Raw genomic sequence first — 12,912 nt, 5'->3', positions numbered from 1 at the left:
TTTAGGGCCCGAGATGATGATCCCACCGGGGGAGTGCCTGTACGCCGGGAGGAAACGCAGGAAGCCCGTTCAGAAACAGTAAAGTATCATGTCTTTGCTGACGGCTGCTGACGGAGGGGAGGCCTTGTGTTTTCATTAGAAAAAGTGAATTTTAGGAAGAAAGGAGTGAGGCAAGGGTTCTGTCAGGCCTTCCCAAGGGCCAGGCACCCTCAGGATCTTGGGGTCTTGGCTGTGGGGCGTGGGGGCAGGACCCTGGGCCACTTTCCCAGCCCTGATTGCAGCTGAAGTCTGGCCGAGGGGTACCTCCCTGCCCGGGTGAGACTGTTTCCAGCTGGACACACCTCAGTGCCCTTGGGCTTCACCCCAAGTGAGAGGAGACCGAGGCTCTTCCTCCCAGCCTCCAGGAGGCTGAGTTGGGGGGTAGCCCAGGCGTGGCCCCCACCAGCCCTGTCTGTGGCTGCCCGGTGGGGCTCGGAGCCTCCATGCGGGCACCCTGCAGTCTTGCAAGTGGCCGGCCGGCTGCAGAGAGCGGCCCTCAGAGCCTGGGGCCAGGTTCTGTGACGCGTCCACCGTGCAGGGCTGTGTGTGTGTGTGCGTGTGCAGTGTCGCTTCCCGTGTGTAACAGCTCTGTCGGTGTGTGTATGTGTGTGCACCTGCAGTTGTGTCTGTGTGGGTGTCCAGGTTTCCGTGACCCAGGCCGCCCTCCAGCCCCTGGGGGCTGCAGGACCCGTGAGAGGTTGACAGGAATGGGGACCCCTCCAGCCCCAAGGACGGGCTGCAAGACTGGTGAGGCCGGACTTTCGAAAGTGGCCGTCACCTGAGTCAGCTGCGCTCCTTCTGTGACCTTGGGATGGGGCTGGGGGCAAGTGTGCGGCCTAGTCTGTGGGGGCGGGCGGGGGGACGACAGAGTTATGTACCCAGGGAGAGGCTGGGCAACGTCCTGAGCTCCTCTGCTCTGGTGAGAACACTTGTCTTCTTAGATAGGAAAAGAAAGGACCTAGAGACACAGCTGTGTGCCCTGGGATCTGGGGATGGGGGCGTGTCCACCAGGATCCAGGGGGGCGTGTCCGCACCTGGGGGCTGAGAGCAGCCAAACCAGCCACAACAGTGTTTGTCGGGGCAGCTCCCCGCCTCTGTGCACGAGGGGCCAGCCGTGTCTGCACACCTGGCAGTGAGCCTGCGACGGTGTTCCTCGAGCGTTCCTTGCCCAGCAGTTCAGGACGCACCACGGTGTGTGGGCCCCAGCCCTCCGCCGGTGCCTGCTCAGGCTCTCACGGGTGTCTGCTGTGACTTCAGGCCTCGCGTTGAACTCTCTCCCGTCTTTGCAGAGACGGCTGCCCTGGCCGCGTGCTGGCTTTTCCTCGTGGGCTGAGCAGGCTCATTGAGTGTTCACGCTGGGAGTGGTGGACTCCTCAGCTTTGACACAAAGCCCACACTGCAGCCCCTGCCTGGCCACATCTGTGTCACCCTCGTGGACTCGGGGGCGCGGGTCAGTGATGCAGACAGAGGGGCGCACCCTGCTGTGCTGTGAGCAGTGAGTTTCCTGCTGAGCTGGGGAGCTGGTGCCTCGGCCAGGATTGGTGGCCAGCAGCAGCTCATCAGCTTGCAAGCAGGTGAGTCAAGGCCAGACCCAACAGGCACGTGTGTTCCTACAAGTGGCATTGCTCAGGCCAGGAGTGTGGCGTTTGTGATTTCACAGGTGTCACCACACGGGCCGGTGCCGGAGCTGAGCCCTGCCAGGTGCACCGTGCTCCTCGGTTTTGGGGAATGTGGGTGCTTTTCTCAGACTCGAGCCTGGCAGGCACGCTGTCTCCTTTTCTGTGACTGTCTCTGTTGACAGCTTTCGCTCGCTTTTCTATTGGATTGTTTATGTTTTTGTGCTTCGTGATTTGTGAGAGCTTTTTGTACACTGGGGATACAGATTCTTGAACATGTTTCACATACTTTCCGCCAGTTTTTATTTCACTTGTGGTATTCTTTGCCATGCAAAAAGCACTTAATTTTCATGTAGTTGAGTTTATTAATCTTTTCCTTTGTGGCTAATTTTATGTCACATTTAGAAAGGTCTTCGCTGCGTCAAGTTTATGAGAATTTTCCTAGAAGATCTTGAATATACTTGGAAGTTCTGAGCCTTTGGAGTCTTTCCTGGTGAATGGTGTGTGTTCTTAATCTGTTTCTTCTTCCCTGTGGCTGCTGGTGGTTCCCAGGATTTCTGTTGGATGAGCAGTGTTCTCCCCGATTTGTCATGGTATTGGGCATTCAGATCTGTGATTTCAGGGAAGCTGAAGGACCCCTGAACACACTCACCCAGCTGTGCCTGTGGACATGGCCCTGCCGGCCTCTCTGGGCACCCGTGTCTGTGGGTTGCAAAGGCTGGGGAGGTTGCCGGGACGTGTACTGGGGTGTTAGCCCCATGTGCCAGCTGCAGCCCTGCCCCCTCCCAGAGGCTGTGGGCTGTGGGTGGGCAAAGAAAGTCTGGAGCCTGCCATAGATGGACTGCAAGGTGGAACCTGCTAGAAGCCCAGGTGAGAACGTGCTCCTCCAAGGCCCAGGGCTGGGCCCACGCTGAGCAAGCAGGGCGGGCTGCAGGGTCCCTGCCCCCGGCCGCTAGGGGCAACCGGGCCCCCCCCCCCCCGGTCCCCTTCGGGCCCCCGCTCCTCACCGTGAGGGGTGACCGGGTCCCCACCCCCCGCCCACCGCGGTGAGGGGTGACCACGTCCCTGCCCCCCGCTGTGAGGGGTAACTGTGGCGGTGACAGTCCCCGTGCTCTTGGGGGCGCCCCCTTGTCTCCGCTTCTGTTTTCTTGTGACTGGCTGTGACCAGAGCGCCCTGGGCTGAGAGCGCTCGCTGAACGCGGTCTGATCCGTGTGGGGACTCGGGGTGGCTCGAGAAGGCCTTCCTGAAACTGAGGTTAGCGAGGCTCTGTCGCATCTGAGGCTCCTCTACCTGCCATTCCTCCACGGCCTCACAGGCGACCTTGCCTGCACCCCCGTCCTGCAGGCGGGTCTGCACTTCCTGGGACTTTCCACGAAGGGGACCTTCTCCATGTGGGGGCTTCAGTCCCCTGTCGTGATGATGCAGCTTCCTCCGCACTTGTGTGCCCCTCATGTGGATGAACCACGTGTGGTTACTCATCTCCGGTGACAGTTGGGTGGGTCCCAGGTTGGGGTGTCACCAGCAAAGCTGCTGTGAACATTTATGTTTGAGTCTTTGGGTGTGTGCCTTCATTTCTCTTGGGTGGGATTGTGGGTCCGTGTGCAGTTGAGGAGGGCTCCACTTTCTGAGAATCCACCAGACAGATGATTTTCTGAGCAGCTTTGCTGTCCATGCTGCCGGTGGCAGGGCGCGGGGCTCATCCGCCTCCTCACAGCACCTGGGTGTCTGTCCTGGTCTCAGCTCCCCGACCGGCTGTGGTGGAGGCTCACCGTGACTTTACGTTGTATTTCTCCAGTGAGGAACGGTGCTTATGGCCTTTCCTGTGCTTATTTGCTGTCCACAGAGCTTCTCCCGTAAAGAGTTTGTCTAAATAACTCATCTGTCTTCTTATTGGGCTGTTTGTCTTCTTGTTGAATTGTGAAACTTCTTTAAGTATTCTGTATATAGGCTCTTGTGAATATTTTTAGCCAATTAATCTATGGCTCCCCTTTTAATTTTCTTAATGGTGACTTTCAAAAGTCATTTTAAATTCTTTGAAAAAAATAAATTTACCATTTTTTTCTTTCACAGTATTTTTAGTGTGTGCCCCAAGAGTCCCAGGACTCCTTCCAGGGTCTCCAGGATTTTCTAATGTATTTTCTTGTAAAGTTTTATGGTACATTTTAGACTTAGGCCTACAGTCTGTTTTGATCTAATTTTGGTATTGTGTGAGGTAAGGATTGATGTTTACTTGTTTTCTTGGCTGTCCAGTTGATTAGCACCATTTGTTGAAAAGAGTTTCTTTTCCTATTGAATTTCGTTAGTGTCTTTGTCAAGTGAATTGACCAAAAGTATGTGGGTCTGTTTCTGGATCCTCTCTTCTGCTCCATTGATCTTTTTCCATCTTTGTCTGAAACCAACCAAAATGGAACACTTAACTCCGAGAGGATTATGGTCAGTCAGGTAAGTCCTCCAACTCTGCCCTCTGACTGACGATCCCCAGCACATCCACATAAAGTCTAGACTGCTTGTCGTTTCTGCAAAAAGTCCTGCTGAGATTTCCATCGAGGCTCCATCGATTCCACGAGTCAGTTTGGGGGTAACACCGTCTTAACAGTACCCAGCCTTACTGGCTGACTTTCCATTGTTTGTGTCTCTTTCCTCAGCACTGTTAAGGTGTCAGGGTGTCTCCTGTTGGACTTGTCCCGGGTGTTTTAGGTTTCTGGCTTCTGAGACCCCACGAGTCTCCACCCTGCAGAGTTGGGGCTTTCCCCCATGGCCCTGAGCCCGAGCCTGAGGTCAGCTCAGAGGGGCACTTCCCTCCAGTGGCCCCTCACCCACCCGGTGGGGGCGAGGGTCTCTGCCCCAGCCCCTGGAACCAAAGCCTGGGGAGGTATGTTGGGCTGCATTCGAGGGGCAGCCGGGTGGTCGATTTGAGAAAGCTGGAAGGACAGAGCCTTCCCAGCCCCCTTGTCTTCAGTCAGGAGTGTCCCCCGGCACCTCACGGGGTGGGGGTGGGGACAGTCACCACTCAGCCCATCCCAGGTGTGGGTGAGGGCCTGCTCCCCACAGATCTGCCCACAGTGAGGTCTCTGCACTCCTCTGGCCCTGAATCTGCCCTCAGTGCTGCTCTGCTTTCTGGGGAGGCCTTGAGTTCTCTCCCTTCTGGGCAGGGCTACCCTCTGGTTGGCACATCCAGTCCACACGAGGCTGCTCCATCTCCCCACGCCTCCTGGCTCTGGATTTTGTTAGCAGATGACCGATGTTGGTGTAGGCACCTCATTAAGGAAGAAAAAAGAAAAGAAACCAAAGAGGGTCACTAGATAAACAGAGCATGGGAGAAAATGTGTGTATCTGTTAAGGATCTAGTATCCCGAATATATAAAGACTTCCTACAACTCAAGAGCAAAGGAAATGGCAACCCACTCCAGTGTTCTTGCCTGGAGAATCCCAGGGACGGGGGAGCCTGGTGGGCTGCCGTCTATGGGGTTGCACAGAGTTGGACACGACTGAAGCGACTTAGCAGCAGCAGCAAAAGCAAACAACCCAATTTAAAATTGGGCAAAAGGCTCGAGTAGACATTTCTCCAAAGGAGATACAGAGATGGCCAACAAGCATGTGAGAAGATGCCCAACATTATTGGCCATTCATTCATTCAGTCAGTTCAGTCGCTCCGTCGTGTCCGACTCTTTGTGACCCCACGGACAGCTGCATGCCAGGCCTCCCTGTCCGTCACCAACTCCCAGAGCTTGTTCAAACTCATGTCCATTGAGTCAGCGATGCCATCCAACCATCTCATCTTCCATTGTTCCTTTCTCCTCCTGCCCTCAATCTTTCCCAGCATCAGGGTCTTTTCAAATGAGTCAGTTCTTCCCATCAAGTGGCCAAAGTATTGGAGTTTCAGCTTTAGCATCAGTCCTTCCAATGAATATTCAGTACTGATTTCTTTTAGGATTGACTGGTTTGATCTCCTTGCAGTCCAAGGGACTCTCAAGTCTTCTCCAACACCACAGTTCAAATGCATTAGTTCTTGGTGCTCAGTTTTCTTTATGGTCCGACTCTCACATCCATATGTGACTACTGGAAAAACCATAGCCTTGACTAGACGGACCTTTGTCGGCAAAGTAATGTCTATGCTTTTTAATATTCAGTGATTTTGGAGCCCCCAAAAATAAAGTCAGCCACTGTTTCCATTGTTTCCCCATCTATTTGCCATGAAATGATGGGACCAGATGCCATGATCTTAGATTTTTGAATGTTGAGTTTTAAGCCAACTTTTTCACTCTCCTCTTTCACTTTCATCAAGAGGCTCTTCAGTTCCTCTTCACTTTCTGCCATAAGGGTGGTGTCATCTGCGTATCTGAGGTTATTGATATCTCTCCCGGCAATCTTGATTCCAGCTTATGCTTCATCCAGCCCAGCATTTTGCATGATGTACTCTGCATGTAAGTTAAATAAACAGGGTGACAATATACAGCCTTGATGTCCCCCTTTCCCAATTTGAAACCAATCTGTTGTTCTATGTCTGGTTCTAACTGTTGCTTCTTGACCTGCATACAGGTTTCTTAGGAGGCAGGTAAGATGGTCTGGTATTCCCTTCTCTCAAAGAATTTTCCACAGTTTCCATACAATCAAAGGCTTTAGCGTAGCCCATGAAGCAGAAGTAGGTGTTTTTCTGGAACTCTCTTGCCTTTTTCTATGATCCAGCAGATGTTGGCAGTTTGATCTCTGGTTCCTCTGCCTTTTCTAAACCAAGCTTGTACATCTGGAATTTCTTGGTTCACATACTGTTGAAGCCTAGCTTGGAGGATTTTGAGCATGACCTTGCTAGCATGTGAAATCAGTGCAATTGTGCAGGTAGCTTGAACATTCTTTGGCTTTCCCCTTCTTTGGGACTGGAATGAAACTGACCTTTTCCAGTCCTGTGGCCACTGCTGAGTTTTCCAAATGTGCTGGCATTTTAAGTGCAGCACTTTAACAGCATCATCTTTTAGGATTTGAAATAGTTCAGCTGGAATTCCATCACCTCCATTAGCTTTGCTCATGGTGATGCTTCCCAAAGCCCACTTGACTTCACACTCCAGGATGTCTGGCTCTAGCTGAGTGATCACACTGTTATACCATCACACATATGAGAATGTTATTTTAAAAAGGACAATAGCAAGTATTGGTGAGGCTGTGAAGTATGGCTGGTGTGGAAGACGGTTTGGCAACTCCTCAAAAAGTTAAACATAGAATCACAGGGCCATGGAACACGACTCAGCCCTGAGAAGTAGTGAAGTTCCACAGAGGCTGCCTGATGGACGAAGCTTGACTGTGTGATGGTCAGTGAAGGATGCCAGCTGTGAGAAGTCTGACTCCATTTGTAGAAATGTCTCAACAAACAAATCCAGAGAGACAGACAACGATTGTGGCCACTGGGGGCTGAGAGATGAGAGAAGCCGCTTGGTAGGAGTGTTACCTGGGGGTGAAAAAATGTTTCGGAGCTTGATGGAGGTTGACAGCTCTGTGAATGTCCTAAGGCCAGCACGCTTTCACTTTGAAGCAGCTTTATGTTGCGTGAAGTACAGCTCAGTCAAGAGAGAGAAGCAGCCACGGTGGGGCTTCTGCTCTTGGGTGGTTTTGTGTGGCCTTGGCCCCCCATGGCCGTGTGGGTGGGGGGTACCCGGGGGTTTCTGACCGAAAGAACTGTGTGGGGCAGGTTTCCATGTACTTACAAGTGAGCGCATGGTAGAGACACGGGATCTTCTGGGCCCAGGAGCCCGGAGCCCCAGAAGGCTGCTCCCGACCTGTGGAGTGCGGGCCCAGGGGAGGCGGCCCCTGCCCAACTGGCCTAGCCTCGCTTTCTAGGAAGGAGGTTAAGGAGATGTTTCTGCGCGGAGGGGTAGGTCCAGGGGCGGGTAAGAGGGCCCGTGAGGGCGGCCGCGGTGGGCAAGACGTCCAGCCTGGGCCGCTCCCTTGTAGGGAGCTTAATAGGAGTGTTAGTAGCCTTAGTAGGAGGGGGAGCAGGCCTGTGGCAGGGCCCTGGCCTTCCGCTCCTGAGTGGAGGGGAGGGTGGAGGGCACCATGGTGCCCAGGCCGCCTTGCTCACCTTGGCCTTGTTAGCACCTTCCAGCCCTGCTGAGTAGGGGCACACGGGCCCAGAGGGGCCACGCAGGCCTCAAGGGCAGGACCCAGAGGAGCTCCCGAGAGAGCTGAGCTGTGTGCCCAGGGCTGGTGTCCACTGCTACTGCAGAGGGGGTGAGCACAAAGAGGCCACAGGGCCCTCCTGCTGGCTCTTCCCCGTCTCTGGGCCTCCCTCCAGAGCTGCGACCAGTGGCTGGCACGGTTGGTGAGGCCAGTGTGGCCAATTTAGCTGGCGGGGCGTCTGTGGCTGGTGCAGCTGGTGTGCCCAGTGTGGCCTCTGTGCCCGGTGTGGCCTCTGTGGCTGGCATGGCCTCTGTGGCTGGCATAGCTGATGTGCCCAGCGTGGCCTCTGTGGCTGGTGTGGCCTCTGTGGCTGGCGTAACTGATGTGCCCGGCATGACCTCTGTGGCTGGTATGGCCTCTGTGGCTGGCGTAGCTGATGTGCACGGCATGACCTCTGTGGCTGGCATAGCTGATGTGCCCAGTGTGACCTCTGTGGCTGGCGTGGCCTCTGTGGCTGGCATAGCTGATGTGCCCAGCGTGGCCTCTGTGCCCAGTGAGGCCTCTGTGGCTGGCGTAGCTGATGTGCCCGGCGTGACCTCTGTGCCCGGCGTGGCCTCTGTGGCTGGCATAGCTGATGTGCCCGGTGTGACCTCTGTGGCTGGCATGGCCTCTGTGGCTGGCATAGCTGATGTGCCCGGTGTGACCTCTGTGGCTGGCATGGCCTCTGTGGCTGGCATAGCTGATGTGCCCGGCATGGCCTCTGTGGCTGGCGTAGCTGATGTGCCCGGCATGGCCTCTGTGGCTGGCATGGCCACAGTCTAGCTTGTGCATCTCCAGGAACTGGTGCCTTTTCATCCCGTGAGGCACATGTTTGCTGGCGGCTGCTTTTTGTAGCCAAGTGCTCCTCCTGAGGTCACTGCCTGGGACGCTTTCCACCTGGGAATCCCAGCCTGACTGTGGTCTTCCCCTCACAGGAGGCCTGCTGTGGGCGCCGAGAAGTCAAACCCTTCCAAGCGGCACCGTGACCGCCTCAATGCCGAGCTGGACCACCTGGCCAGCCTGCTGCCGCTGCCGCCCGACATCATCTCTAAGCTCGACAAGCTTTCCGTCCTGCGCCTCAGTGTCAGCTACCTCAGGGTGAAGAGCTTCTTCCAAGGTAAGACCCTCACCTCTGTCCGCCCGGGCCTGGCCTGGGCCCACCTGGCTTTATCACCTCTGTCCCCCGGGCCTCGCCAGGGCCCACCTGGCTTCCCCGGGATGGGCCTGTTTTCGCTTCTTGTCTGGAACCCTTTAGAGGCAGAGTGCTGAGTGCGACCGACCAGAGCAGCTCTGGTGGGGAGGGACCTGGGGCCGGCTCTCCCCCTGTTTGGCTCACCTGCCTTGGGATGCTGTGCTGGGCCAGGTGCGGCCCCCCTCAGCGCAGGGCAGCTGGTGTGTCCATCAGGCCCTTGCAACGCGCTGGGTACTTGCTCGTGTCTGGTGCCCCTGGGCAAGCCTTACTCTTCGCGTGGCCTGGCTGAGTTACTGGGGAAGAAATGTGGTTTTCACCGGCCTACTTCAGCCTTCGGCCATCAGCCCTCAGCCAAGTCTGAGCTTCTTACAAAACTGTGCATTTATTCTGTGTCTTCGGGCAGAGGTAAGATGAGTGTTTACAGTGGTCACGTGCGGACACCAGGGGATGGCGGACAGCAGCTGACCACAAGCTCACACTCTGCTCAAGGCTCTGGGAGTCAATGCGTGCACAGCCTCCTGTGGCCGAAACCCACCTCGGGCTGTGGTTAGGAGGGCCAGCCTCTGAGACTGCGGCCTGGAACCACGGGGACCCGGGCCATACAGTGCCAGCCCCGCTACGGGGCTGGGGATGTGCGTGCTTCCAACGTGCCTGAGGTGTGGCAGCCACTGTGCCTTGCTGGCTTTCTCGGCCTGGGAGGGAACTTTTCCTGAGGACTTAGGCTGCTTTCAACCTCGACTCCCCCAGGGACCCGCTCACTGCACCCTCCAGCTGGGCCAGCGCCGACCAGCCTGGCACCGGGCCCTCCCGGCCTTCCCTTTGTCTCCTGGAGCGGGAACCCCAGTCCTCCCGCCGCGGCTGGCCCTAGAGCCCCCTCTGTGTGAGGGTGCTGACAGGGTCTGGGTCCCACTCCCGGGGTCCCACGGTCCCTCCCCTGTGTCCGGCTCCGCTCTGGGGCTGGACCCCTGTTAGGGGTGCGCGCGGCACACTGGGTGGTACTGACCCCAGTGAGCCGAGCTGTCCCTCGTGGAAAGGACCTCTGTCCCCAGGGGAGGCTGAGCACTCAGGGCTGTGTCTGCTGACCCAGGCTTGGTACTAGGGGCGGGGAGGTCCTTGCTCCTTGTGACGCCCACATGTGTCCACCCCCCACACACATACACGCGGGCTCAGGGAAATCATAGGGTGAGGACATGGGCAGAGTTTTGACAGCTTGGGCTGGGATTTGCCCAGCACCAGCCCAGGTTTGTCCTCCAGTAAATCACCCAGACCCCCCCGCCCCACCATGGCTGGAGGCACAAGCTTATGAAGCATTTTTGGAAAAGTAGGCTTGGAGGGCAGCAGAGAATGGTGGGTGCCATGGGGACAGGAATTTGGGGGGTCACCAGGAGAGTTGTGCTGGCTGGAGGGCTTCCAGGAGGAGGCGAGGGGGGTGGTGTGGTCTGTAGGCCGCATAGAGGCAGCCCCGTCATGGAGCCGTCTAAGGGACCCTTGCTACTTCAGTCCTGCACTGAGAAGGCCCCACCCTCCCCAGCTGTGGTCTGGGCCCCTCCCCCATTAACTGGCGCCCTGCCCTGCCGGCGCCTCCTCCCTGTGGTCAGCCCCGAGGCCCCCACCGGTCCCCAGGTTCACACTTCTTGCAGCCACCAGGAGTCCTGCGTTCTCCTGCGTGTCCCACTGGCCCACTTGCAGAACTGGGCCTGAGTTCTGTCTGAGTCCCTCCCATGCCCACAATCTCCTGTCCCTCCTTAAAGCACCTGTATTTCCCTGGATCTCGGGTTATGGTTGCCTGGGCCTTGGATCTCTGATGGGTGCAGGAAAATGGGGAAACTCAAGGGGTTATGTGGTTCTTTGTGTGAAGTGGGTCACTTTCCCAGCTCCTCCATTCCAAGCGGAAGTTGAAAGCAACAGCTCTACAGGGGCTTCATGTGACATGCATGCGTGCTAAGTCACTTCAGTCGTGTCCGACTCTTTGTGACCCCATGGACTGCAGCCCACCAGGCTCCTCCGTCCATGGGATTCTCCAGGCAAGAATACTGGAGTGGGTTGCCGTGCCATCCTCCAGGGGGTCTTCCAACCCAGGCATCGACCCACAGTCTCCTGTGGCTCCTGCATTTCAGGCAGATTCCTTACTGCTGAGCCCCTGGGGAAGCCTTCCAGTGACACTACTTCTAAGTTAAACATCAGTACCTCCAGCTGCCAGGACCTGCAGTGTGGGGCCCAGGGCACGTGGTTCCTGGCCACCGTGGACTCCACGGTTCCTGGGTGCTGAGTCCTCAGGGGCTTCGGAAGACCAGGGGCTGCGGCCAGCTTTCTGCTTCGGGGTCAGGCCTTCAGGTGTCTGTTGGCCGCTCCTGAGTGCCTTCCGGGGAGGGCTCTGTCCTGAGTGCCTCCCAGGGCTCCGTCCCACAGGGGCCCTGCACCTCCCCGAAGGAGGGCCCATGAACGCACCGTCCCCAGGGCCCTGCCGTGGGGGCATCGCACACCCGACCGAGCCCCCACTGGGGCTGATGCACAAACTCGCTAAAGCTTTTCTCGCCCATCCAAGCACTAACCAGGCCCCAGGGCCCTGCCGTGGGGGCACCGCGGACCTGACCAAGCCCCCACTGGGGCTGACGCACAGACTCGCTAAAGCTTTTCTCTCTCATCCAAGTACTAACCAGGCCTGACCCTGCTTAGCTTCTGAGGTCAGAACAGATCGGGCGCATTCAGGGTGGTATGGCTGTAGACAAGCCTTTATCCCTGAGAGGGTTTTACTGTCCAGGTTTCCAAGTCTTACGGAAAATGCATCAGGTCTTTAGGTAGGAAAAATGCAAATGTGTGAAACAGCAAAAGCAGTTATTCAGCACTGGTGTGGCCTTGGTGTGGAGTCCAGGGCCCTTGTCTTGGAGCCGCAGGCCTTGCTGGTGTTGCCAGTTCTCCAGCCCCGTCTGTGCTCACGAAGGAGAGAGTTCCATGAAGGGATAACAGGACCTCTCTGAAGGCCTGGGGATGCTGGGGGCTCACGGACCCATCTTCAGAAACTCTCAGACCCTGACTCCCAATGCCTGGTCTCCATCCCCACTGTGTGGTGTCCACCCCATTGTGGGGTCTCCATCCTCACTGTGGGGCCTCCATCCCCACTGTGGGAATCTCCATCCCCACTGTGCACTCTCCATTCCCACTGTGGGAATCTCCATCCCCATTCCGGGGCCTCTGTCCCCATTGTGGGGTCTCCATCCCCATTGTGGGGTCTTTATCCCACACTGTGTGCTCTCCATCCCCACTCCGGGGCCTCTCCCCACTGTGGGGGTATCCATCCACACTGTGGGGTCTCCACCTCCATTGTGGGGTCTTCATTCCCTTTATGGGGTCCCCACCCCCCATTCCAGGGACCCCATACCTGTCCCCAGGGTTCCCCATGCCCGGGGCTTCCTCAGTGACCCATGTGGACAGCTGGGCCAGGTGTGGGGCTGCTCAGGAGGGTTTTCTGTTCACCTACCTCCCACAGAGGCTTCCATCTGCCTTTAGGACACTGATAGGGGACTGGTCACTTCCTCTCTGGTCACTTCCTCGGGTACAGCTGTGTCCAGCCAGGCCAGGGTTGGTGGCCTTGTAAAGACTTTGGTTCTGTTGTTTCCAGGAGTTCAGGTATCGGCCCGGTGTCCGCCTGAATGCATGGTTCCTCTTAACCAGGAGCAGAGTGCTTCTCCTGCACTGTGCCCGATCCCTCTCCCTGCCCCAAGGCAGGGGAATGCCCCATCAGGTCTGTGGAGCCCTCACGCTGCCAGTGGGCGGCCCTGCTGGTCACAGCTAGGGGCGGTAATGAACTTGACTTCCCTATCACCCTTTTCTCCCAAGGATTCCCAAGTTTGTGATCTTCCTCAGGCTGTACATTTTAGGGGAAATTCTAAACATTTTCCTGAATTCATTCCCTCTAC

The 12,912-nt window shown here is 56.8% G+C and overlaps 1 protein-coding gene across 2 annotated transcripts in view; it reads left to right on the top strand.

Annotated features, from left to right (window-relative positions):
• AHRR (aryl-hydrocarbon receptor repressor) overlaps positions 1-12,912 on the top strand; it is an 83,747-nt gene that overhangs the window by 9,813 nt on the left and 61,022 nt on the right. For both annotated transcript variants that reach the window (XM_043887902.1, XM_043887903.1), the window contains exons 2-3: positions 6-78; positions 8,739-8,920. In XM_043887902.1, coding sequence (XP_043743837.1) covers positions 6-78; positions 8,739-8,920 — 255 coding nt within the window. The remainder of the gene's footprint in view (positions 1-5; positions 79-8,738; positions 8,921-12,912) is intronic.

This window comes from Cervus elaphus, chromosome 25 (genome assembly GCF_910594005.1).
Source record: "Cervus elaphus chromosome 25, mCerEla1.1, whole genome shotgun sequence".
Lineage (NCBI taxonomy): Eukaryota > Metazoa > Chordata > Mammalia > Artiodactyla > Cervidae > Cervus > Cervus elaphus.
Note: the sequence above shows the minus strand (reverse complement) of the source record. Positions and strands in the feature narration are given on the sequence as shown.